This window comes from Epinephelus lanceolatus, chromosome 1 (assembly GCF_041903045.1).
Source record: "Epinephelus lanceolatus isolate andai-2023 chromosome 1, ASM4190304v1, whole genome shotgun sequence".
Classification (NCBI taxonomy): domain Eukaryota; kingdom Metazoa; phylum Chordata; class Actinopteri; order Perciformes; family Serranidae; genus Epinephelus; species Epinephelus lanceolatus.
The window spans coordinates 43657608-43684798 of NC_135734.1; the positions used below are offsets into that span (position 1 = coordinate 43657608).

Consider the following 27191-nt stretch of genomic DNA (forward strand, 5'->3'; position numbering starts at 1 on the left):
TAAACATCACTGTTGATGCTGCAGCAGTTCAGGCAGCAACATCCAGCAGTGGAATATAACTGAGTACATTTACTCAAGTTCTGTACTTAAGTACAGTTTGGAGGTACTTTTATTTTACGTCAGTTTCTCTAATTTATGCTAATTTACACTTCTACTCCACTACATTTCAGTAGAAAATATTGTAGTTTTTACTGAGCTATATTTACTAGGGCCCTAAAACAAAACTAAATTCAACAATAAACCTAATAAATCATGATGCACTATTATAGATTACACTACCCAGCAGTGTATAAAGTAATTAAAATGAGCTCCATCTTTACCAGCTGCAACATTAAAGGGACAAACACATTAATGCATCAAAAATTATAATCCAGAAATGGGCTATTTAGCATAATGAGTACTTTTACTTTTGGTACAAAGTATGTTTTGATGCTAATACTTTTTACTTTTACTTCAGTTAAATTTTGAATAAAGGACTTTTACTTGTAGCAGAGTATTTCAACAATGTGGTATCGCTACTTCTATTTCAATAACACATCTGAATACTTCTTTCACCACTGGCCACATCTGTATATCTTAACTACAAATACATAAACAACTTAAACAATATCAGAGAGTGGAGATGAGATGAGACGAGACGAGATGAGATAAGATAAACCTTTGTTGATGCTCAGAGGAGGAACAAAGTTGCAGCAGCACAAGGACAGAAATAAGTTGCCTATAGATAAATATAAAAAGTAAAAATAACACCAAGATGCACTAACATATGTGTAATGTAACTATACAAGAGCAATTAGAGACAGAATTACAAGGCAAAAGTGAAAGTGATGTGATGTGATTAATAGCAGCAGAGCCAGCAGGTAAACAGCACACGTGTATATAACATGATTAAATGATTAAGTAATAATCCTCTGTGTTTGTCTGTTTGGGTAATCTGTATGGAATCAGAGGAAATACTGAGTAAGTCATACGGATCCTCTTTAAACCCTTCCTGATTACGCTGGGTGCTGTGAAAGGCCATAAAGCTCCACAAACCAAATAAATTTGTCTCAGTTTGGGACTAAAAATATCCTTTTCTGGGTTTTTTTCATGGTTCAGGAAGCGGCTGTCAGACGGTCAGTTGTATGATGCAACTGCGCAGGAACGCTGGCCGAGAAACCACAGGAATACTTAACATTCCTGCTGGGAGTAGGTAAGCACACACACACACACACACACACACACACACACACACACACACACACATCAATCCTTGTTCTAAAACCTTAAATAAATCCGACCTCTGCCACAAATCTGTTAAACGTTTTTACATTTCATTTATTTTTGGACCTCAGTCTTCGGCTGGCATTTTAACTCTGAAACAAGGCAACTTTCTGCAACTATTGATAATGAAGTAGGGAAAATTGTGTATTGTGTATTGAATATTTTACAACTACATTTAAGCTTATTGAATATTGTTTATTTTTGTGTATAAATGCTAAATGGAAGGGTTTATAACAGATCCAAAAGGGTTTCTATGTTTGAAGTCAATCATGTATCATTCATTTTTTGAGTGGCAGTGGTTAGCATTGTCACCTCAAAGCAAGAAGGTTCCTGGTTCCTGGTTCGAACCAAGCATGGGGGAGCCCTTCTGTGTGACCTTAGCATGTTCTCTCTGTCAGTGTGGGTTTTGTCTGGGTACTCCAGCTTCGTCCCACAGTCCAAAGACATGCAGGTTAATTGGTGACTCTAAATGGCCGTAGGTGTGAATGTGAGTGTGAATGGTTGTCTGTCTCTATGTTTCAGCCCTGTGATAGTCTGATGACCTGTCCACGGTGTTCCCCGCCTCTCGCCCAATGTCACCTGGGTGAAAGGCTCCTGCAAGAGAGTCAGCACCTCCAAATCTGAGGTCATGGTTCTCTGCCAGAAAGTTACTGCCCCAAGCAAGGGAGTTCAAGTATCTTGGGGTCTTGTTCACAAGTGAGGGTAGAATGGAGCGTGAGATGGATCGGCAGTTTGGCGCAGAGTCTGCAGGGATGTTGGCACTGTGCCGAACCATCATGGTGAAGAGAGAGCTGAGCCAGAAGGCAAAGCTTTCGATTTATTAGTACATCTATGTCCCAACCCTCACCTATGGTCATGAGCTCTGGATAGTGACCGAAAGAATGAGATCGCAGATACAAGCAGTAGAAATGAGTTTCCTCTGTGGGGTGTCTGGGCTCAGCCTTAGAGATAAGGTAAGGAGCTCAGACACCTTTGCGTCAAAAGGTACGGTGTGTGACTTGGTATGGTCATGTGATCACGAATCCTCTTGGGCGCCTATATTGGAGGTGGATCCCACTGGTAGGAGGCCCCGGGGCAGACCCAGAATATTATGGAGGTATTACATATTTCGTCTGGCCTGGGAACACCTCGGGGTCCCCCGGGAGGAGCTGGAAAGCATTGCTGGGGAGAGGGATATCTGGAATGCTTTGCTTGGCCTGCTGCCCCCGCAGCCCGACTTCTGATAAGTGGTTGAAAATGGATGGATGGATGGAATATTGCAACAGTTGGCATCTTAACTGTTGAAAATCAAGATAGTTTTGCTGATACTGTTCAAAGATACACCAGCAAAGCGCTCACTGTAAGTTCATCTCTCTCCAACTGTCTTTCCAAAAGATGTTCGACAACAGGGAGTTCAATCAGAAGTGACTTTAATTCCAACCAAACAGCTTTCAAAACATTATCAGCATACAAATACTTTCTTTGACATGTTATGATTTTCCATTGAAGAAAATGCTGATGCACAGACAAACATATAAACCATATCTTGGTGTGGGATTATCATTAACCCCTGCAGGTGAAGACATCATCACATTAAAACCTCTCATCTACATAAAAACATCATCACATCTGATTTAAAACAGTAAAATCTGACAAAGCCACATCATTTACTATTCACTGTGGAATTCAGTAAATAGTAGACCTATAATTTCATTGCGCTGTGATATATCCCACAGTGCAGTGGAAAAAGCACTGAACAAGTGATGGTTTCCTTCAAATCACTAAAACACCATCTGCATCCACAACTGTTACTGAAAACAGCACACAGTTAATTGTTTAACTGGGAATTCCTTATTGTGAATAATGACAGAACGAACACAGTACGAAATTGAAGTCCAAGAAGGTCCTGATTCTGGCAGTCTGTCAGTTTCTGATGTTTTTACAAAAACTTTGTGTCTCTCACAGAGCAGATTTTTTAGAAATCATTGTTTATCATGTTACCCAGACAAAGATTAATAACTCATCTCAGTGTAGTCATTTCAGACATGCTTTATTTAATAACTGACTGAGCTAGGCTAGCATTTGCCCAGGTCCATGTCATTGGTTCAACAGCCCATTGGTTCGACATCCCATTAGTCTGACTGTCCGCGGTGCTGAATGGCTCGTGGCAGGCGTATGGTGCGCCGCGACCAGCTTAGGCGGAGCAGGCTCACGGCTTATGTGTTTGTCACTTTCTTTTTCATTTTAACCCACACCATGATCTTTTCCTGACCCTAACCAAGTGCTTTTTGTGCCTAAACCTAACCAGACCTTAACCACAGGGCATCATGATGATTTCGGAACAGACTTCGGAACAATGGGTTTAATATGGTCAGACCAATGGGATGTCAAACCAATGGGCTGTCGAACCAATGGGCAGTTCCCCATTTGCCCTCACTTCCAGTTTCTGTGCTAAGCTAGGCTAAACATGTCGTAGGCCTACTGACACAAAGATGACACTATTATCAATATTCAAGTTAATACTGCTATATATGACACAAGTATAGCCACAGATAACATTAAACCATATTGTTGTCTTTAAGCTACATATTTAGCTGAACACGTCAAACAGTATTGCTAGCTACAATGTTGTTCTTGTTTGTAAAAGAACTAGCGTTTTGCTAACAGCAATCATTCAAAAAGTAACCCAGGGATTAAAAAGCATAGGCAAATATTAGCTGATGCTATGCTAGCTGCTTGATTTGATCAATTTTATTTCAGGGAACAAAAGTAAGCTAAAGCTAATTTTCCTGCCAGAAAACTTTGTGTAAATCACTTAACAGTTGGCCAACTCTCCTCTTGGTTGACTGGCATTTACCTAAATACAAAACTTTATCAGATAACCATGTGCTACATTTAGCTAGCTGATCAAGTCAAACAGTCTGCCTATTGCTAGCTAAAATATTGTTTTTGTTTTTTAACAGTTTACATTTTACTAACCGCATTCAATTCAAAAAGTAACTGAAAGATTACAAAACATCAGCTTGTATTGTTTGATTTTATTTCAGGGAGCAAAAGTAGGCTAAAGCTAAAAGCTTTCACCTACCGCACATTTTTATTTCTGACTAACCTTTTACAAGATTTTTTACAGCCTATTTCAAAGAAATATTTCAGAAAACGTTTTGTAGGTTACTTAACAGTAGGCCTACTTTCCTCTTGGTTGACATACATACATTTACCTTATTTAGGTGTGACAAAATACAATACTTTATCAGATATGTAACTATATGCTACTTAGCTAGCTGATCAAGTCAAACAAGGCCTATTGCTAACTAAAAAAGGTTTTGCTTCTAAACAGTTTGCATTTTGCTAACTGCAGTCAATCCAAAAAGTAGCTAAAGGATTAAAAAAAAACACAAGAAAATATTAGCTGTTATGCTTGCTGCTGTATTGATTAATTTGATTTCAGGGAATAAAAGTAGGCTAAAGCTTATTAGCGTCCATCTAGTACACATTTTTATTTCTGTCTTTTATTGCTAGCTAAAATGTTTTTGTTTCTAAACAGTTTGCATTTTGCTAACCTGAAGAATGAAAAAACGTGCTAATATTAGCTGATGTTATGCTAGCTGCTGTATTGACTGGCTTTATTTCAGGGAATAAAAGTAGGCTAAAGCTAATTAGCTTACATCAATGACACGTTTTTATTTCTGGCCAACTTTTTAAAGGGGCTTTTTTATATCATGTTGCAAAAATACAATGCAGCCAGTAAACTTTGTGTGGCTACTTCACAGTACTCTCCTCTTGGGTGACAAACATCTTTGTTAACTGTAGCAAAATACAAAACTTTATCAGGAGTATAACTAACATAAAGCAGCATTTAGCAGCAGCAGAGATCCATGTTTATCTAAGAGGTTAACTGCAAAATGGATCCACAAAAATAACACGTCAAAAAGAAAATTAAGAAAATTAAGAAAATTACATAATCTCTGCTTCTGTTTATAGCCTACAGTTAGTACAAAAACACGACCCAACTTCAAATGATGAGTATTAAAAGCAGATGGTTAAAATCTACTGCAGCAAAAACAAAAACAAAACAAACAAAAAATCCAGCAGAGTATTATTCATTTCTAATTAGTTACACGCCTTTTCCAGCCTTCTGGCTGTCCAGTTCTCTGATGTTAAAGTCAAATATCTAGTTATTTCTGCCTGAAATAAAAGTGATACACAAATGTGCACAGACTCAAACCTGACATGGTAATTAATTACAACTGCGTTAATATTTAGTAAAGTCTTCCGAGATATTTTCTGTGTTAAGATTACAACAACACAGTGTGACCCTTCAAAATCTAGACCTAATCTATGACAGTATGTTAAAATGCAATGTTAAAAAACTTTAACATCTACAGTTCCATGATTACTGAGCCCACTCCATCTGCTGATGAAGACTGTGTGATGTGATTGAAAGCTCTGAAACCAGTGAGTAAGTGGGCCTTTTTCTATCCTAGTTTACTAATAAATGTATTTGTAGTTTTATCTAATTAACTAATTTCTTCTCTAAACTGTCGGGTCTGATCCTCCGTCCTGTAGGCTGCTGTATGTATCTGAAACATCTGGCTCCAGTCACTGTCAGCGCTAAGTGCTAATAAATCCACCAAATGTTTCTAAGTACTTTAAACACTTTTGTGTCAACTAAACATTTCCTTAAGTACTTGAAACACCAGTAGGCTCAACTGAACAAGTCTTAAAGTACTTCAATGTCAGTTAGATGTCTTAAGTATTTTAAACATCAATATATCAGCCAGCCCTGTAGGATACAGTTTTTTTAAATACTAAATGTCAACTAAACATATAATTTAAAGACGTTAAGCACTAGTTATTAAGGATTATTTATCTTTCATGTATTTCTTTTGTTTATAGAAAAAAAGAGAATCAACATTTTTTTGTCTTGTCTGACCTTGTTATTCTGTTTTCTAGCAGTGCTAAAACTTCTTTAAACTGAACACCATATTGTGTTGAACACTGTGTTGCATGAGCGTCTCAGTGCTGACAGGGTGTATCCAGGTTTTGCCCGCACTTCCAGCAGCAGTAATGATGAGGATGCCACGTCTGTCCATCTTTAGCCGTGTGAAAAGACTGACAGAAGATCAGCTGAGGAAGAGAACAGGACAAAGGGGAGAACAGGTAATTAAATAAATAATGATGAATAAACGTGGTTTTTAAAGGATAACATTTCTAACAACAGATAATGTTACAGTATTCTGTGTGGTTACATTGATAGACAGACCTAGTCTTCACTTGTTGTACTCATCCTGTGTGACTTGTGTACACACTGTATACACTGTATACTGATGGTCTATGCAGCCATGCATCTTAATGAGATGCACCAGGCTTTCAACTAACTATCAAATATCAAAATATCAACATGTATCCCTACACAGGACGCACCCCTTCTTATTGTACTTTAGACAGCACAAAAACTGCAAAATATCACCCTTGACACACCACAACGTTCCTCTGTCTGATACTGATCAGTCTACTGTGATGTCTTCTCACCTCATCGCAGCCTGAGCATCGTGGCCGGACCGTCTGACAGTAGTGTCGTCCACAGAACAGCTTCTTATTGGACCAGAAGTAGACCAGGTCCACCAGACCCTGGCCACACTCTGAACATACGAAGCAGGTGGGATGCCACAGGGCGCTATGGTAACCTGCACGCTCGGCGTAAACAGCTGGACTCTCCTTGGCAACCTCACCTTGGCAACCAGTGCACAGCTAGAAGAGACAGAGAGGACAGAATATTACAGTGAGACAAGGTTGTGAACGAAACTACTGCAACAAAGTGTGAGTTTGAAATGAGTGAGGTCAGGAACATTACAGCCTGCTGGGAGTAAAACAGGCCCATACCACATGGTGTGACTAAAAAGGGGCACAGTGGGCGGGGTTTGTAACAGGGGGGTCTAAAGCCAAGCTATAAATCCCATAAAACTGACAGTATATGCTACATTATGTATACTTTTACTTGTGAAAATTTAAGTACATTTTGTTGATAGTAATTGATTAAATGCTTACATGAATTTTGAGGGCAGGACTTTGGCTTATAATGGCAAATCGATGGGTGACGTAACTGTGGCTATGTTCATTATTTTTATAAAGTGTATGGTCTGGTGCTTTGTCGGAGCAAAAGTGGTTTTCTTGAGTCTGTAACCAACATTACCAGGCATTAACCTTTTAAGATGTCGGATGCCTCATTTACTTACATGTACAGTCTTGGTGTTGTCATCTGTTCCGTTAGTGGAGCCAGAGACAGTGGCAGTGCTGCTGTCGGTCAAGCCGTGGTGCTGCTGCTCCAGAGCACCTTTCTTGTCGCTGTTACTACGGTCCTTGGCTTCCTTGGCTGTCCTCTGAATGGCTGCTTCCCTCAGAGCACCGCCCTCACCAGGTAGGGCCACCTCTCCGACTCCCAGCACCTCCTGTTTGTAGCTCTTCACAAACAGCAGCATGGAGGAAATCTGCAGGAGGACGTAGGAGAAGTAAGAGATCAGAGTCAACTTGTAACAAGGAAACACTTTTTTTTTAGACTTATGAATAAGTCTGATAAGAGTTATAAAACTTAATAGTGTTTGGTTGTGGCAGAGTACCTCCTCCTCACTGGCCAGGCTCTGACACTTCATGGGGTCCTGATCGTAGGCTGGGAGCTGACTGAAGAGCTGCCTGCGTCGCTCCAACGCTCCAACTGTCCCTGAGAGGGGACGTCGACTCTCTGGGATGAGCTCCATGTACTGCATAGCCTGAAAGGGATCAGGGGCATTTTACTTCTGTTTACTTCAACAGAAACTTGTTATATTTACAGCTTCTTAAATTTGTCATTGATTATGTTTGGGTGTGAAGCTGACATGTGAACTGTCTGATTTAACCTTTAACCACAAACTGACAAATTCACTTATTCACGTTTATCAGGCTGCAGATTCATTGGTCATTATCAGATCAGTTGCAACGTACACCAAAACAAGAAAGGAAAATAACTGCAGCAGTTTAGACCTGCAGATATAGACGTGCTGATGATTCCACCTTCAAAAAAAAAGAAAGAAAGAAACAGCTGCTACAGTTTTAACATGTAATGGGACAGGTGGAAACTGATGGGGTTGAATTACTGTTTCATTTGGTGATATTAGTTAAGCCTGGTTTAAGGTGCTTTTTAGATTTATTTTTTGTGTTATAATTTTTTAAGTCTTGCCATCAAATTTTTACTTATTATCTTATCAGTATTATTAATGTTATCAGCAAAGTCTGATGCTTGCTGTCACCTGCTAGTCACACTCATGTTTTTCTCATGTCCAAGGCTGGGTTCATTCTAGTCGTCTTTCTATGATACAACCTTAAAAGCCCTCAGCAAACCTGTGGTTCCTAGCCACTTCTATTTTTAGTGTTATTGAAGAATTTACATGTTTCACTGCCAAGGAGAGCAATATTATTGCTTTGCCTTTCTTGTACCCCACAGGCATATTTTACTCAGCCTGTATGACATGTTTTCGTGTTGTCATAACACTGTAAAATTAGGTAACATATACTTTCAGATATATTCATATTGTGTATTGATAATCCAATCAGAGATACTGTGAGAACTAGAATTACAACCCAGTGGTTGTCAAGCTTCTCTTACAGTTTACATCCATGTCTGTAAAAACATGGATGCTTCACACCCAGAGGATCTATACAATTAGCACAATTTCAAGGTGGACACCCAAGATTAGTGTCACCAATTCAGTATCTGACCAAATGTCTCCCCTTCTGTTTCTGAGATATGTTGTTGAGTAATGGCCAGAAAAGTAATTTATGCAGAGCATTATGATGTCACAGTGAAGTTGACCTTTGTTTGATCTTTAAGATATAAAATGTTATCACTTATCCTATTAGACATTTGTGTGAAGTTTTGTTATAATGGCCAAAAACATGCTTTGTGAGGTTACACTGACCTTGTCCTTTGATCTTCAACCACCAAATTCTAATCAATTTATTTTTCAGTCCAAGTGGATGTTTGTGTCAAATCTGAATAAATTCCTTTAAGGTATACTTAAGATATCGTGTTCACAAAAATGAGGCAGACAAGGTCACAGTGACCTTGACCTTTGACCACCAAAATCTAGTCAGTTCGTCACTGAATCCAAGTAAATGTTTGTGCCAAATTTGAAGAAAATCCCTTGAGCTTTTCTTGAGATATCACAAGAATGAGATAGATGCAAGGTCATAGTGACCTTTGACCACCAAAATCTAATCACTTCATTGTTCAGTCCAAATAAATGTTTGCGCCAAATTTACAGAAATTCCTTCAAGATCTTCTTGAGATATCGCGTTCACAAGAATGAAACAGACAAGGTGACAATGACCTTGACCTTTGACCTATGACTGCCAAAAACTAATCAGTTCATCATTTCATCCAAGTGGACATTTGTGCCAAATTTAATGAACTTCCTTTGAGGTATTCTTGATATCATATCACAAGTGTGTTCACATCAGTTCTCAACATAGAGGTGGCTGAGCCGGCGGCTAGTGGCTAACAGTGCTAAGTCCATACACAGGGCTTAACAACAGCCATGGGATGAGAGCTACACTTGCGTGATTACTCTACCCCAACATCAACGCAACAGTCAAATGAAAGCAGTGACAATGAACCAGCCAGTGGGATACACACATGCACTAACATGCACATGCAGCTGTACTAGTTTACCACAGAGAAGCTCAGATTACAGTACACAAAGAGGTAGCATGACTTCATCCTCTGCTCAAGACGCCATAACTCCACTTTACATAGTAAATAGTGCTGCTGCTATATTAATGTCCTGAATGCCACACAGAGAACATTTAAAGAATCAAAAGTAGAAGTAGTCATTATGCAGAATGCCTGCAGTGTGTAACGTGATTTTCTACCACTCGTTAACATGGTTGGATGACTCAGTTCAGAAGACTGTCTGAGTCTGAGTTTCGGTTGTCATCACGTTGTCCAGGTGTTGTCAGTGACACAGCTGTGTGTCGTCAGATGACTGCACCACTAACAGTCTGCACCGGCACACTCCACACTCAAGCTTTGGATGAAACAAACAACATGCTTAAGACTTTGGAGACAGATCCGGAGAACAGTCCCAGTTTTGGATCTGGATCTGTCTCCACAAGTTCAACCACAGTAACGTCCCCCACCGCACTGAAGTGCTCAATAATCACTGTCATCCTTATAATTATGGGTTGTGAAACCTAAAACATACTGTTCTTGTTTTAATGGAAACCAGATGGTGTAGACTGTTCGACACACAGAGGGGCTGCAGAAACTACAATATTATAAAATAAATAAAATGAGTACAGTGGTAAATCAAAATGGTGAACCTTAAGGATAAGAACAGAACTTTGTTTTTCATGTTGCCGACATAATCTACGATGCAGTCATCATATTTAAGAACGTACTGTGAGCTGAACACACACTCAGTTTCTTTGTTAATGAGAATGTGCATGAGAGAGAGGAGGTTAAAAACAAATACAGCAGAAAAACTAGGAATGGGTACAGATGACTGGTCTTAAATTGGTTCCAGTTACTGAGAGCCTGAATACCAGTAAACTCCTGGGCAGTCGATGCTGCTGTCAGTATTGTGTTTATCAGCATGTGTAACTTTGTGTCTGTGCTACATGTATGTGTTTTACAGGTTGTTGTTTTTTTTGGTGGTAATACTAATGAGACAATACGCCACATATGCTGTGTTTTGGATTGGGCTCCAGTTGGTGAGTGTGTCAGATGCCCAAAATAAAGATAGCACCAGTTTTCAGATAAAATAACTCAAAAGTTACTAACCTTAGAAATGAACAACAAGAACTTTATCTATCTATCTATCTATCTATCTATCTATCTATCTTGACTGTGCAGGCTGACACAGACCAACACACTGCAGCTCCACACTAACAACCAACCTCCTGCACTTCACACTGATCCTCACCAGTGTCTGGTTGAGGCCGGCCGGCGCCCAGTCGTATGTCGTAGTGTTGAAGGTCGGGTCTTTACGCGACACCACGGGATTGGTCACGATCATGCGGTTCCTCTTGTACATGCGAAGGCCGCCGCCTCCTTTGACCTTCGCTGTCAAATGGGAGCAGGGTGAGTCTGCGAGCAGGCGTCCCATTTGCTGGTCATCTTCGGCGTCACCTCCAGGAGCGTGGTCAACCGTGCTGCAGCCGCAGGCGATGCAAGCTTTCCTGCACAAGAAGGTCAACGAGAATGGTAGAAAAGAAAATAGATACAAAAATATGTCAAGACTTTAGGAGAATTAAAGGCTGTGTTGCCAGATTTGGCGTTTTCTGCCTGATTGAGGTGCTTTATTGCATATGTATATAATAAATGTATATACATTTATTATGAACATATTTGTATATGTCCTTTCAAGAGCAGAGAATAGTTGAGAGAGGGAGAAGAGGAGAAACCACTTGGACTGTATCCAGCACTTTGGTTTTCTCTTTCTTTTCCTTTCATTTTTCAGGCAGAGAGAAATAATAATAAAATGAAAAACAGGGAAGAGGCGTACCTCCAAGAATGTGGCTGGAATCCAGAGCAGCTCTCCTTACATGCATGACACTGTACCGCAACTCCTGCACGCTGCTTCACAGACATCTGAGAGGAGACAAGAATACAGCAAAAACACAGTGATGTTATACCTTCAAATCATTGATTTAACTCTGACCCTGTGAGGTATAGTCCATTTAAGTTTCTAAATTATAACCAGCTTAACAATGAGAGCGTAAAAAGATCCGAGGTCACAATAGAACAAGTGTAAATATAGCCACCATGAAGTCACCCAGTAGTTAGTGTACTTCCATTTTGAAGCTTCATGTTTGACATTTTTGCCATTGCTACCTTTTATTTGGAGCCAGAGGTGACCACATTTGGATGAGAGGGCGGAGCTCATGGATGTATAAAGAGAAGAAGAGATGATTGGTGATTGATGATCTGCATCTTTGGGCCCACAGAGCAGGCACACTAGAGACTACCATCGGTTGAGCTGGCTACTTTTAGTTTAGCCCTCTTCTAATGTGAATGGAGATAAACTGATTTAATCTTGTGGCTCTTCTAAACTTTCCAAATGTTATTGGACCGAATGGATCAAATCTCGATAGTGACACAAGTCATTTTATGAGGGTTGTGACACTTAAAAAACATGTATCCACTGATTTACAGACGTCTCTTTCCAAATGTAAGTCAGTGGGAAAAGTCTTTTGGGTCTTGATGGCATCATGTGGTGGTCTCGAGAGTTGCAATTCCACTGTTTGGCCACTATGAAAATTGACTTCAAAGCCTGATGCACTTCCTGGGGGTCTGTTGGAGCTGGAGAGGATACAAATTGCTGCGTTGCTATCCTGACTGGCAAGTCACTGTGTTAGCAACTAGTCAATTACCAGGTAGCCCCACCCCATACCCTGCTTTATCTATCTTTATCTATCTATTTTGCTTAAAATGGTACCTTAATTTACAAAATGAACATCCCGCTGTATTAAAGAGGACTTAAAACTAATGATTGAGGCCATGAAGTCATTAGGAAAATGTTTGCTGAGGTCATAAATTAGTGAGAGGTAGAGTCGCTTTCTCACAGATTTCTATACTATCAGATTTCTTTGTGTAACCAGTCACCTTCTGCTGGTCATCAGAAAGAATGCAGGTTTAAGGCGCTTCTGCTTGAATTTGACTTTTCAGACCCCGAGCCTACCTCCACTTCTTTTATAAAGTCTACGGTGTGCACATGCACATTTTGTAACCACAAAAAAATGTTAAGGAAGTTGGTCAGAGTAATTTGTTTACCACAACCCAATGTTACCTGCATCATACCAGCTGTGTCATGACTGGCTGTAGGCTGAGTAACCTGTTTATTTTCTGTTAAATTACAGGAACACTTGAGTCATGTCTGCTCTTACTGTGACTTCCACTGGAGTCACAATTAGTATAGTCACGGAAAAGAACATCATTAAACAAAATGTTGCCAAATTAGATTTCATTGGGTGTCTACTGTCTCCTTTTTCTGTCAGTTAAAATACTAAACTGAGACAAAGATGTCAAGCTCATTACCAACAGCAGAGGAATGTTCCTTTAAATTGGGTGTTTTCATACCTGGTGGTGTCAGCTCAGTAACATAATAATAAATACACACACACACACACACACACACACACACACACACACACATACTCTGTCCGTCAGTGTATTCCAGAGGGGTGTAATGAAGTCTTGTTCTTCATCAGCTGTTTCTGTTGCAGCCGTCATCGCTGTGACCTTTGCAACATGGGCCAATCAACAGCCTCTTTACTGTCACACACACTTACACACACTCACTCTTCACACCTCTAAACACACTCGTCTGTCCTCTCACAGCTAATGACTGCTCTGGTCTGGGTCCATTTTTCCTGCTGTGACTTCCAGTGAAGGAAAATCTCACAGGAATAGTTCGACACTTTGGGAAACATGCTTATTTGCTTTCTTGTTTAGAGTTAAACAAGAAGAATGGGCCTCATCCATCAACATCTAATTTTTTTTCTCTTAATTTTGTCCTTAAGAAAAGCCTATGTCGAATTCATGACATTTCCTTAAACCACAGAAACAGGGCGAGGGTTTCTTGAGCAACCTTGCTCACTTACAAGGTGCATGGAGAAGGGAGATAAATTAAAGACAAACTCCAAACTCCAGCGACACTTTTGGCATTTAGAATAACCTTAATGCAAGAACAACACATTTCGACTTGTGGCCTGGATGACCCTGATGATGGCCATGACTCATGAGCCAAAACATATTGGTCTGGCAATAAAGCTGTTCTACGTGTTGCTGGAGTTTTTATACCTTTGTTTTCTTAGACCGCAGACCTGTTCGCATCTGTGTTCCTTATATTGACAAATCCTGTTCCTCTGTAAGCTGAAAGTGTGTGCCAGTTGAGCCTTATTAATATCGGTAAACGCCCCACCAATCCCCGTAAAAGGGAATAAGACGGCAGGGCCTTGTGCACAGAAAAAGAAGGAGAGGAAGAAGAAGAAGAAGAAGAAGAAGGAGGAGAAGTGGAAGAAGTTGAGAGAATTAAGTTGAGAATGTCCAAATGAAGGTCTAAAGAGGGTGGAGCACCAGACTCCAACGCAAAGAAACCCCACTTCAAAAATTCTGAAGTGGAGGTACTTGTGAAGAAAGTGAGCGCCAAACAAGCTGCCAAATTTAGTGGTGCCAGTAGAGGATATAAAATAGCACAGAAAGATGCACTGTTTTGTTTTTTTTGTTTTTTTTCCCCGTTACAGGGTTTTTTTTGGGGAGTTTTTCCTTATCCGCTGCGAGGGTCATAAGGACAGAGGGATGTCGTATGCTGTAAAGCCCTGTGAGGCAGATTGTGATTTGTGATATTGGGCTTTATAAATAAAATTGATTGATTGATTGATTGGTTGCTAAACACACATTAATAAATCACCTAATTTGCAAAGCATGCTTTATAGTAGCACCATTGTCAGGACTGGGGACAGAAACAAACCTTGACATTTTAGACAATAGCGTTCTTCCAGCTTTGTTTGGACCTGCACTTGTTTAGCACTTTTGTAGTCATCTGACGACTCAAAGTGCTTTTTACACTACGAGTCACATTCACCCATTCACAAACACATTTGAACACTGGTGGCTGAGGCTACCATACAAGGTGCCACCTGCTACTTAGAGTTCAATATCTTGCCCAAGGATACTTTGAAATGAAGACTGGAGGAGCCGGGGATTAAGACACTGATCTTCTGATTAGTGGATGACCCACTCTACCTCTGAGCCACAGCCACCCCTAAGAGAACTTTGCTTTCCTCTGTCGTCTTGCACACATTAGCCCTTTTTAAATAGGAATTGTGCAAATTTGCAGGAAAGCCCAATCGGTCTTTTTTCAGCATTGGCAGTATAAAAACAAAATTGGGGAATGCAGCAAAATGCCGCCTACCTACATGTGTTCATACAGAATGTGCCTTTTTCGGGGCAATGGGGGGCGTGAGCAAGTAACAAAACATGTAGCTCAGCGTGTGACGTAAACAGTGACGTGGGAGGGAAGCTGCGGCTGGTCAGTCCTTCGGCAATTTTTTCATAAGTCAGCTCGTCCTTCACCGTCCCCGTCATTTGACGGTAAATGGCCTCTTCATTTGCGAGGACAAGGAGGGCACGCAATTCCTTGTCTCCCCAGTTGCTCATCTTTACTGTAGTGTCTGTCACGTTTGTGTTTCCCTCTTGCTACTAGTACTAGCTGCTCATTCCTGCTATCAGCTGTTTCCTGTTTATCCACCGTCAGTGGATCGCACGTGCAGCATCATCAACAGCTCCTCCCACAAGTCATCAACAGCCCCTGCCGTTGCGGAAGGGCGCCTCGTTCTTTTTAAACCAAAAAGGTTCCACCAATATGACTACCCTACGAGGCGGAAAATTGGGCACCTTGGATCAACTCGCCAACCCGGCTCTGTGTGTCTAAATGCTTGAAGCTTGCTGGCAAAACACCCAACATTCGCAGAAAATCTGGCAGTGTAAAAGGGGCTAATGTCATCTTCACATGGATGCATAAAATCTCCCAGTGCAACGACATGTTCTGGAGGACCGGAGTCTTGTTGTCTATTAAAACCGCCCCTGCCACCACCACGTCCAAATCCACCACTTCTTCCTCCTCCACCACCTCTTCCTCCTCTGAAAGACATTTTTCTTCACACCCTAAAGTTTACTGGATAACTATGGTGATTTACTCAGAGTGACTGGCATGCGATGACAACACGTGTGGCTATGGGTTGCTGTAAAGCTATTCAACAGCATCAAAACATCGTGAAACATCCTGTCTCTGTTTCAACATGACAGTGCCCTCATACACAAAGCCAGGTCCATAAAATATGGTTTTCCCAGTTTGGTGTGGAAGAACAAAGCCCTGACTGTAAGCCGACTTATTGCTTACATTCAGTGCTGGACCTCGCTGATGTTCTCGTGGCTGAATAGGATCAAATCTCTGCAGCCAGGCTCCAACATCTGATAGAAAACCTGCCAGAAAAGTGGAGGCTGGGACAGCAGCTTATTTTGTAGTTCATCATTTTGGAAGAGCTCATGTCACTGTATTATGTGTATATGAATGTCTCCCTGAAGAGAGATGGGCTTGTTAATGCCTGGTGACAGATAGACAGGTGGACAGTCCATCAGCAGCAGGTTGTTTTAGCAGAGCAGTCGTCAGGTTTCCTGGCAGAGGCTTTAAAAACAGTCAGTCATCCCTGAGAGTTGTTTCCTAGCTCGCACACACAAACACACAGACCATCACTCTGAGATTATTTTTAACTTTTAGGTAAGGTGAGGTAAACTTTAATGTCCCTGAGGGGCAATATGAGATACAGACAACACGTCAGTCATGAGTACAACAAAACAGACAGAATCCAGTATCACACACTGTCAGGGGTAAATCGTGGACATTAAGGGTCACCGCTGGTAAGCTAAGTGATAGCAGACAGGACAAAGGACGATCTGTAACGCTTCATGCTGCATTTAGGAAGGCAAACCCTCCACCCTGATGGAAGCATCTGAAACTCAAGTTGAGAGTCTGAGACAATAGACCGAGCTTTAGAGGTGATCTTCTCTTCATACAGATGCTGCACATTATTAAAAGTAACACCAGTGATCTTGCAGCACAACTTGACCACTTTTCCAACTTGTTCTTGAGAGAGTATACAAGAATAGAACATTTTCATGATAGTCCTATCTACAACAAAACTCTTAAGCTTCCTTAAAAAGAATAGGCGTTGGTTTGCCGTCTTACAGATGCCGTCAGTGTTCACATCAAAATTCAAATCGTCATCTGAGAAAGTGCCCATACTTGTACTGCTGCACTGCTGCCACCGGCTCTTTCCTTTAATATAGAACAGCTGTAGAGCAACAGGAAAAGGACGAGAAAGACTAGGGATGACACATAGCAAAAGGCCACGGTTGGACTGCTAAGGACATGGACATGGACCATACACTCCACCTGGTGAGCTAAAGGTGGACCCAGACTATCAGTTTTAATAAGAGACCAGAGACCAACAGATCGCAAAATTGAACTCATCACAACAGCTCAACTTTAATAGTCTTCACCTTGGATATAATAATCTCTCCCTCCTGAAAATGACTTACTAGCTTGCCCAGCTTAAAGTTTAACAAATAATGACAAACTGATCACAAGACATGTCGTTATTTGTTCATTGTGACTGATACAAACAGTAAAAGACTACATATGGAAGAGGGTTGTTGGCATGTCGTTTTCTTTTTAAATATGAGAGGAACAAAGAAAAGAGAAGGTGAGGCACAGTGAGGATAGAAGGAGAAACAAAGGAGGAGTGAATAATAAAATGGAGTGAGACAGCTGAAAGAGACAAAAGAGGACAAAAGATTCAAAGATTTTAGAGCTGAGGAGGAGGAACAGGAGAAGGAGATGAAAAATGGAGCACGGGAACAACTGATAAGACTCTGTTTGTCAGTACTGAGGTGATGATGTCACCGGGTGGACCAATGAGATCATCCATCCTGCACGTGTGTGTGTGTGTGTGTGTGTGTGTGTGTGTGCGCAATCACTCCCTTCTCGTCCTCCCACAGAAAAGTTCAAAACAACATCTCTTCTTTCTCATCCAACACTTCCTCTCACGTCTGCAGAATCATCGTCACTTCTTTGAGGTGAAGTTTTTGGGATGACATTGTTTGGTGACTAAGTGTGTTTCCACACGTAGTCCTTTTTAAACAAACTGAATTCAGTCCTTTTAAAGTGCACCAAAAAGTGGACCGAGAGAAAAGGGACTCATTTCTCCTTCTGTTCACACTATAGCCTATATATATAATGACATAGTTTTGTTTTTACTTTGACGTGGCTCTGCAGTGCGGTTATGAGGCTCCTCGTTTTCTGATTAACTTAAAATTGGACGTAAACCTAAGTGTTCCTGTGCTGTAGACTGTTTCTGTTTGAGGTATTCTACATTCCACATCTGGAGACGTGCAGTATCTTCTGTAGACCAAACTACTCCTCGTCCTGCGTCCTTGCAAGCGCTACAGGCCAACATGGTTTTGTCTGTTTTTTCAAGCGTCCCAGTGCAACAGCATGTGATCTAGAGGGCTAAATACAATGGCAAAGAGCAAAGTGAACCTGGAGCGCTTTGTGTTCACAGTGCACAGGTAAAGTGAACGGCACTGCAGACTTGAAGCGAACCAAACTCAGAGGGGTCTGAGTTCTCTTGGAGTGTTTGCATATGCGCAAAAAATCCTGAGTCACTACTCTGAGTCCATTTAGAGGGCTGAAAAGGACCAAGTGTGAAAACACTGTCAGTGTCCACATACTGTACTAACCTTTCCCTGAGCTTTCATCAGTATCTTTCAGTCCTCATCAGCAGAGGAAGTTGGTTGAAAGCACAGAGAAAGCTAGTAAGAGGACCTTCAGAGCAGAGAAACAGCGGCGATCCTAGATTCTAGGGGTCCCAGGCAAAGAAGCCCATGAAAACTAGTTCTTGAACTAGTGAGCATGACACACTTTGTCACCATAACAACAAACAATAATCGCCATTTTCTTTTTTACTACTCAAATAACCACAGCAAACATTTTAATGTCCTTTCTGCTCACTCTATATCAATGGTAACAATAAGCTCCAGCTCCAGTGTGTGTTCGTACAGTATGATTAGCTGCTCTGACAAAGAGCCTCTGCCAAATGACACATATGACCCAAACTAGAAATGCTTTTTTTTCTTTCAGAAAGAGGGGAAATGTGTGGCAGCTCTATTTTTAGGGAGTTAGATAAGGCGGGTATGTCGTAGGTGGATCGGACTCAGCTCAGTCTCACTGAGTAATTCTAAACATGTCAACGATGTGACAGTTGAAATGCAGGAAATGATGTGAGATAAGAAGCAGGAGGTCAAAGAGGCGGCGAGTTGACCTGCTGCAGTTAACATGCAGAACTTTGTCACATGGCATCTTGGATATTTCCTGTCATTGTCCGTTTACAGCAACGTCAGACAAAATGCCACAAATGAGCTGATGTGTTTTGCTGCTATCACTGTTCAAAAGTTTAAACTAACGGGATATCAGACAGAGAAAGACAGTTTTATTGGATTGTTATCCTACATATATATTTAAATAAATATTTCTAAATAAACTGTCTGGAAATTAAACTGAAACCACTCTCAACATTAGTGACAGAAAATTAAGGAATCTCAGTTTTTTGGCGACAACACAACAGAACAATCTTCCAACAGAACTAATAACATCTACAAATTAACAACTGTCTCCCATCTGACAAAACATTGGATACTCACACAGCAGGGTCGGAGATATCGGGATCATTGTGTTTGTATACTCTTATTGACTACCTGAGAATTCTGTACTACTTGAATGTCTTTTTTCTTACTGATACAACCTGCCCAGGGACTACAGGCAGTAAATTTGCTAAAACCTGGTACACTACAGCTCTCTTTTTTTGGTTAATATTCTTTACGCACTGTCCCTTAAAATAAAGAAGCATATTAATTATGATAACTATTTTGATAATCCGTTAATTGTTTTAAGTCCTTTTTAAAGTAAAAATGTCAAATATTCGACAGTTCCAGCTTTTCATTAGCCAACACATATTGGCGTGCTTGGTCGTGGACTTTTCACGTCCACATGTGCAACGTACCCTGGGTGCATTGGTTGTTGATGTTCTGGGACACTGTGTCAAGGTCTGCCTGTTACATGCATTGTCTTCTTTCAAAATACACTTCCATTTTCACAGGAAATTCAACATTTACATACAGTCTGTTTCAAAATAAACGCACTCCCTTGGTACAACGCCACAAATTGACGTTTGTTTTCCTTCAACAGCAAAAGCATGTGGTTAGGTTAAGGAAAAAACAACAGGGTTTGGCCTTAGAATCTTATGGGGGCTTACGCTGCCTTAACTTTCCTGCTGCGTTCCCCCTGACGCTGCTGGGTGCTGTCAAACTCAAACGTCAACCGGCCGCGTATCATGCCGACGTTAAAGGATGCCTTTTTTTGGTTGGTTCCTGACACCCCAGCTACTGCCCAAGTGCAGGATTTCGACGACTTCGAAGTGAGACTATTTTCAATTAAACTGATATTTTTAATCTTTTAAAAATATTTTCATTGTTCATTAATTTCTCCATTAATTGATTAGAAAAAGTCAATTCCCAAAGCCCAAAAAGATGTCCTCATGTGTCTTATTTTGTCCACAACCCAAAGATATTCAGTTTACTGTCAGAGAGGAGTAAAGAAACCTGAAAATATTCACATTTAAGAAGCTGGAATTAGAGAATTGTTTTTTCTTTAAAAAAAAAAAAAAATCACTCAAACCAATGAATTGATAATGAAATTAGCTAACGATTCATCAAATAGTTGACAACTAATCTATAAACATAGTAATTTGTGAGAATTAGCTGCTTTTCTCAGTCCTCTGTGACGGCAAATTCATAATAATAATAATAACTTTATTTATATAGCACCTTTAAAAACAAAAGTTTACAAAGTGCTTTGACAAACAAAGCAAACGCAGTAATATCTATAGCAAGAGAGTCAAAACAGTGAGGGCAAACAAAAGCAGGACAAAATTAAGCTCAAATTGAGGTAAAGTTAAACAAAACACAGACAGAATGATAAGACAGAATGTTAAAAGAGATAAGAACAATAAAGGCAATAAAACTATTATTTCTAAATACTAGAAACAAACGAATAGAAGGATAAAAACACAACATTGCATACTGACAACAGAATAACAAAGAATAAACAATTAAAAGGAATAGAATAAAATAAATAAAAAGAATAAATAAAAAGATAAAAAGACGACATCACATAAAGGCAAGTCTGTAAAAATGGGTTTTAAGAAGAGATTTAAAAGATGTTACTGATTCTGCATCCATCCATCCATTTTCTAACTGCTTATCCTCTTGAGGGTCGTGGGGGGGCTGGAGCCTATCCCAGCTGACATTGGGTGAGAGGCGGGGTACACCCTGGACAGGTCACCAGACTATTGCAGGGCTGACACAACAGAGACAGACAACCATTCACACTCACATTCACACCTACGGACAATTTAGAGTCACCAATTAACCTATCTCCAATCTGCATGGCTTTGGACTGTAGGAGGAAGTCGGAGTACCTGGAGAAAACTCACGCTGACACAGGGAGAAAATGCAGACTCCGCACAGAAGGGCTCCCACACCCAGGTTCAAACCAGGAACCCTCTTGCTGTGAGGCAACAGTGCTAACCACCACACCACCGTGCCACCCCTACGGCAAATTCAATATAGTTTAATAGTTTGGACTGTTGGTTGAATAAAACAGGCCTCGGGAAACTATTATCAACATTTTTGACTGTTCCCTTTGGTTTGTATTTTGGTTACAGAGATACTGCACCTCCCTACAATCCTAAAACCCATTGTGTGTGTGTGTGTGTGTGTGTGTGTTGGAGGTTATTTCCATCCTGGTGATGGCAGTTTTTCCAGCTCCTGTATACAAAGAAGAGCAGGGGGGGGGGGATCAAACCCCCTGACAGGTGACACTGATCCGTCAGGTCATCGGCCTCAGACTGATGTGACCTCTGGACAGACAAACGGAGGATGAATTTCAGGACGGATCTGTGGGGGACAATGGCTGCCAGAACAGACCCAGCGGGGGGATCAGGTCCTCGTGGTCATGGATTATATTCACTGACTGAATTAGAAGTCTCCAGCTGTGTGATCCGGACTGGATGAGAACAAGCCTGAGAGATTTGTCCAAACTGACTTTTAAATGTCTTTAACTGTAGAGAACAGAGTCTGTGGCAGGTCAGAGAACCGATATGATGTATAAAAATCAGCATGTTGATAAGAAGTCAACTGTTTTTCAGGGTCAAGTAGTCCCTCAAGTGCTGCCATCACACTATCACTCAGTTAACTGTTGCACGTTCCTCTCTAGCAATGCATTTTGTTAGCAGACTTTCTTTAGACTTATCGACTCCAACTAATACGGTGTCGTCAACATCAGCTACTTAATTTGGCAGCTAAGTAGTTAATGTCAGCTGTGCAATAGAAATTAATTTGACAGCAAAGACGTACTTTTTGAATTTTAGTTCTTTGAGTCGAGAGGAGCATAATGAATGTAGTAGTTTTGTCAGAACATCACTTTTTGCTTTGTCTGCAAAGTTTCTCAAGGTTCAGAGCAACTCATGTATCAGTGCCGACAAACAAACCTCGGACTGAGAGGAGTTATGAAGTTATGTTGTTTCAATGAATACTGAAGAAGAGATAACAAATGGCACCCGACACAGAACTCTGTCAACCACATCACGTTGAATACACGCACACATAATTTCCTGTGAGTCCCCTGAAGCTGGACTACACTGAAAAATATATGCAGAGAGGCAACAGCAGAATTTAACTCATTCCTGTCATTGTTGTGTTTTTTAGATTAAAAACTAAAGAAATTATATGGTCTGATATCATGAAAATCTGATGAATGACCTTGTTAAGACCTCTGATTTGCTGACTGCATCTTATATCTTCTCAGCAATTTGGAAGTTGAGGTCGTTGATGCCTTTTTCCCAGATTAGAAAAATAACCAATCAATCACAGCTTAGTATGCAGGTTAAGAATGGAGTCAACTCCAGCTGCAAACAAGGTTGGTTATAATTACTCTATGTATTTATATTTCAACCTTTCCCACAGTACAGAAAAGCTATTTTTATCTACACGACGTGGACGTCATCTGAATGTAAAGGTTAGGGTCTGATGGACAAGTACAGTCAGTTCTGTCCCCAAGAAATTATGTTTGTTTACGACTTAAATTCAATGCTGAGGGAATTATGTTTTCTATTAACATAATGAGGAAATGTTGCTAATAAATGTACCTAGCAAATCGCAAAAATATTGATAGTAAATGAATCAGCAAAATGTTCACTGACAGAAAAGGCAATCTTGCAATACACAATATATTCGTAGTGACTATAATATTATCATATAATTGCCTTTTCTAAAAGCATTTAACAGAATTCATGATCTTTCCCTGACCTCAACCGAAATGCTTTTCTTGCCTAAACCATATGCTATGTACACGCTATGAGTAACACAGCAACAGGCTAAACATCATTTTCAATGGAGGGTGGTGACATTAAGCTACAAACTGATGCCTGAAACATGTCGCTGTGGACAAGTGATGTGCTACAAATAAAAGTTGTCTTTCTAGCTGTGGTATTGTGTTATTGAGCTTAGTTAGCTGGCACCATGCTAGCTTTCTGTGCACTGCATTGCACATGGGGATGCAATGGAGCAGTGAAATGTGATGTTAACATGGGGGTTAGACACTGATCAAAAGCATGGATATTTTTGACTAAATATTAACTTTAGATGACGTTCAGTCGAGGTGCTTTATTGCAAACAGACACACAAGCCTGGGACAATGTAACTACGTCAACAATCACTTGAGCCACACTTCAACGGCAACTCTGTGATGTCATGCTGTTATGTTGTCGCTTGTAGTGTGAACACATTATATTACAGGAGTCTGGATGCAAACCCAAAGTTCTGGTGTCACTGTCCTGCACTATGTATGTCTGTCATCCACCCTGACCACCTCCCTATGATGAAATGTTGTCTGTGAACGTAATTATGAATGTAATTTAGTAAAATACATAACAATTTGTAGGTGACAGGTTTGGCATGGTGCAGGGGTTGGCAACCTTTAGTATTAAAAGAGCCTTTATTGGCCAAAAATTATAAAATATAATAATAAATAGAATTAGATATAATATAAAATAGACCACAAAAAAATATTTGAATAAAGGTAACAGCATATCAAGTCTAAATTAGCCGATCAACATTATGAGTAGGTCTAAATGAGCATTCATTAATATCATTTACTACAAGGCGGTGACTCTTCAGTGGGATATTTATAATTATTTAGTACTTTAACTTTGCAGTGTTTGTGGTGAAAGCAAATGAATCTGTCTACACTCTATTTCCCTCCAAGAATTGAGAATCCATAGCCAGCTTTGCTAAAGAGACTCCAGGCTCACCACTGCTGCTGAAGTTCAGCAAAATTTAGAGGAAAAGACGTATGACGCACATTTTAGTTGATGAAACGTTAAATGTTTTTTTAAATTCTGTGTATAGGCTGCACATTTTTACAGTTGTAGAACGTAAAAATCACTTCAGGCCTACAATAATGACAAATGAAAATCTGAATGTTAAAAAAATAACTGTTTCATTTCCAGATAATTTTATGTCAAAGCCACAGGGAGCCACTGGAGAGGGTTTAAAGAGCCGCATGTGGCTCCTCAGCCGCAGGTTGCCTTCCCCTGGTATAGTGGGACGTGCAACACAGAGGCTAAACCCAGTGCTGAAAAACGTTCCTGGCTAATGCACTCGGTGGGCAATTTTTTTTCAAGTCAGCGGGCGTCATGTTTGAGTCTGGTATTCTGTTCTTACTGTACATGCCTATAAACTGCATCAAAAAAACACAGCTGTAGAGTTTGTAATAAATCAACCTATAGAGATAATAACTCCTAAGTAAAAAATAGTTTACAAATAAAAACATTAAGTTAACTTACTGATTGAAAATGACATTGACAGGACAGATTGATCACCCAATTTGTTATGGCAAAAGAAACAAAATAACCCCACCTCTCAAACTGAAATTAATCAACATAAACTCAATGCCAGCTGAATAATGGAGTGAAACAAACAGCCATTCAGTCTAATTATCAGAGTAGCTTCATGGACACAGAAAAACAGAGCAGAAATGTGAGAACTTTCTGGGAGCTTTTGGGTAAATCCTCTTCAGACTTTCATTTTATGACCCTACATGTTTGTGCATTTATACATATATCAAAGGGCAATAAAGTTAATTTAATTTAAACCCAGTAAAACTTCCTTATTCCAAGACAAGATTTTCTCTTAACCTTCATCAACACAAGACATCACATCAGACTAAGTGACCCCCTGACCCTTGACCTCCTCGTTACTGTGGTTAATCTGCAAGTATTTATGAATAAGACTTCCAGCTTTAAAGACGTAAATGTTTCTGTCCTACCTTCTCCATGGCAGAGCTCACGTCCATGTTGTCCAGCGTCTGCCTGTCAGCGGGTTCGACTCCTCCGCTCCTCGTCTCTCTCTGTCTCTGCCCTTCCAGAAAGAACAATGGGGCTTTAAATTCCTCTCCTGTCGACCACACTTCCTCTCTCCCCGCCCACAGTCGCTCCTGCCGCCGCTCTGCTCTGCCGGCTCTCCACAGCCCACTGCAATTTAACTGTCTAGACTTTCAACCCATTCCTGCTGAGAAACATCAGCTCACTTCTTTTCTTCTATCTCTCACTGCAAGGTATTTTTCTCACTTTCATCACTTTAAAACTTTTCAATCTTTCTAAACTCTCAACAAAACTCACCTTTCTTCTCTGCAGCTGAGGACTCTTTGTTTTCAGCTCTGTTGTTTTCCTCCACTCTTCCCTCCTGATTCGTCCTGTTGCCGGCTCTCCTTCTCCACCCTCTGCAACATAAACTCAGCAGGTTTCCTCAACTCCTGACTTTGCTCCAACACGCCGCTGAAGGGAACGCTGATAAGTCTCCCAATGCACTCTGCCCGACAGAAAAAAAGCAGCTACGCTCATTCACCTCTGTTTTTCTTTCTGACTCTGCTGACCAGTGAATTCACCCTGCTTTGCTAAATATTACAGGTACCTTCTATGTTGCAGCTGCAGACCATGTAGCAGCTGACTGGCAGTATTTAGGGAGATTTGTGGTCTTGAAAAACAGCAGCTGCACTACTCGCTTCCTGCAGACTGGGCTGTGAATTCAGTCCTGGTCTTCAGCATACTGGAGGACTACCTGGAGCAATGAGGCCTGACTGGACTGTTTGTGTTTTTAATCTGAGACAAAGACAGAGAGAGCCCTGAGGGATTCCCTGCTCACGCTCTGCCAGCCAGTCAGAGGGAGCCTGAAAAACTCCTGGGCCAATAGGAACATCAGGGATTCCTCCTCCTCCTCTCATTCTCCAGCTTTTCAGTGCCAAGCTCAGAAGAATGTGACCACAGAACTGAGCAGGGCCAAACTGGGCTAAACCGAGCCAAGCAAAGGTGTTAAACGAAGCCAGGCAGTCCATAGAGATTACACAAAGCTAGCAGGACCAACGGGGCTAAACAGACTCAGGGAGGTCTAAAAGAGGGATAAAGTGATTCAGGCAGAGCTGTTCAGAGCTTGGAAGAGCCGTGCAGGACTAACAGGGATTAAGAGACAAGGCCAAAAACATCTAAACTGAGGCAAACAGAACTAAACAGAGACAGGCAGATCATCCAGGACCAGGGTCAATCAAACCCAGACTGCGATGAGTGCTAAACTGACAAAAAAGGGGCTAATGCGGCAAAACAGAAGCAGGCAGGAACAACAAGGTTAAACAGAGCCAAGAAGAGCTATAAGCCCCGTTTCCACCGAGCAGTACAGTACAGTTCAGTTCGCTTTTTTTTTTCATTTACACTGTGAAAAGTTGTGGATGGAACCGTTTCATACTGTCCCCATTTTTGGTCCCCCCCCTGTTGGGGTACCTAGCACACAGATCTGGTACTAAAAGATGGAGCTGTGAACACAGCAGTCTGATTGGTCAGTAGAGGACGGTCACTCTGCTCAGACTGCAGTCTGAGGAAGAGCATCACGCTCGAAACGTCACGCATAATAAAATTGCATACGGGAGTTCTTTTGGTGTGTGGATCGCTTTTTTCTTTTTCCATTCATTTAGTGACAATCCACCTTTTTTTGAAACACCTAAAAGCTTTAAAATTCACAAGTGGGCTATTTACTGATGTATTTTATGTTGTAGAATAAAGTATAGACCCTAAAAACAGTAATAACTAGAATATTAATATTTATTGAACAAAATAATCACAAAAAGACAAACAGCAAAAGGACAAAACTAACAATGGCAAAGAAATGCATATGTAATTTTACTGTTGTG

At 40.7% G+C, this 27191-nt stretch overlaps 1 protein-coding gene across 3 annotated transcripts; it reads right to left on the reverse strand.

The window, feature by feature from the left end:
* Nucleotides 1–2655: 2655 nt before the first annotated feature.
* Nucleotides 2656–26106, reverse strand: lmcd1 (LIM and cysteine-rich domains 1). 3 transcript variants are annotated; one of them, XM_033625621.2, is made up of 9 exons: nucleotides 25925–26106; nucleotides 25633–25822; nucleotides 25281–25372; nucleotides 11781–11866; nucleotides 11199–11454; nucleotides 7860–8009; nucleotides 7479–7730; nucleotides 6775–6993; nucleotides 2656–6369 (listed from the first exon to the last, which is right to left on the reverse strand). In XM_033625621.2, exons 3-9 carry the CDS (start codon nucleotides 25305–25307, stop codon nucleotides 6259–6261), a joined length of 1101 nt encoding a protein of 366 aa, XP_033481512.1. In that variant the 5' UTR covers nucleotides 25308–25372; nucleotides 25633–25822; nucleotides 25925–26106; the 3' UTR covers nucleotides 2656–6258. The 3 variants fall into 3 exon arrangements, with proteins under 3 accessions (XP_033481512.1, XP_078026995.1, XP_078027002.1); XM_078170869.1 differs by having other exon boundaries at nucleotides 25633–25844; XM_078170876.1 differs by having other exon boundaries at nucleotides 25281–25367; nucleotides 25633–26106.
* Nucleotides 26107–27191: the final 1085 nt, after the last annotated feature.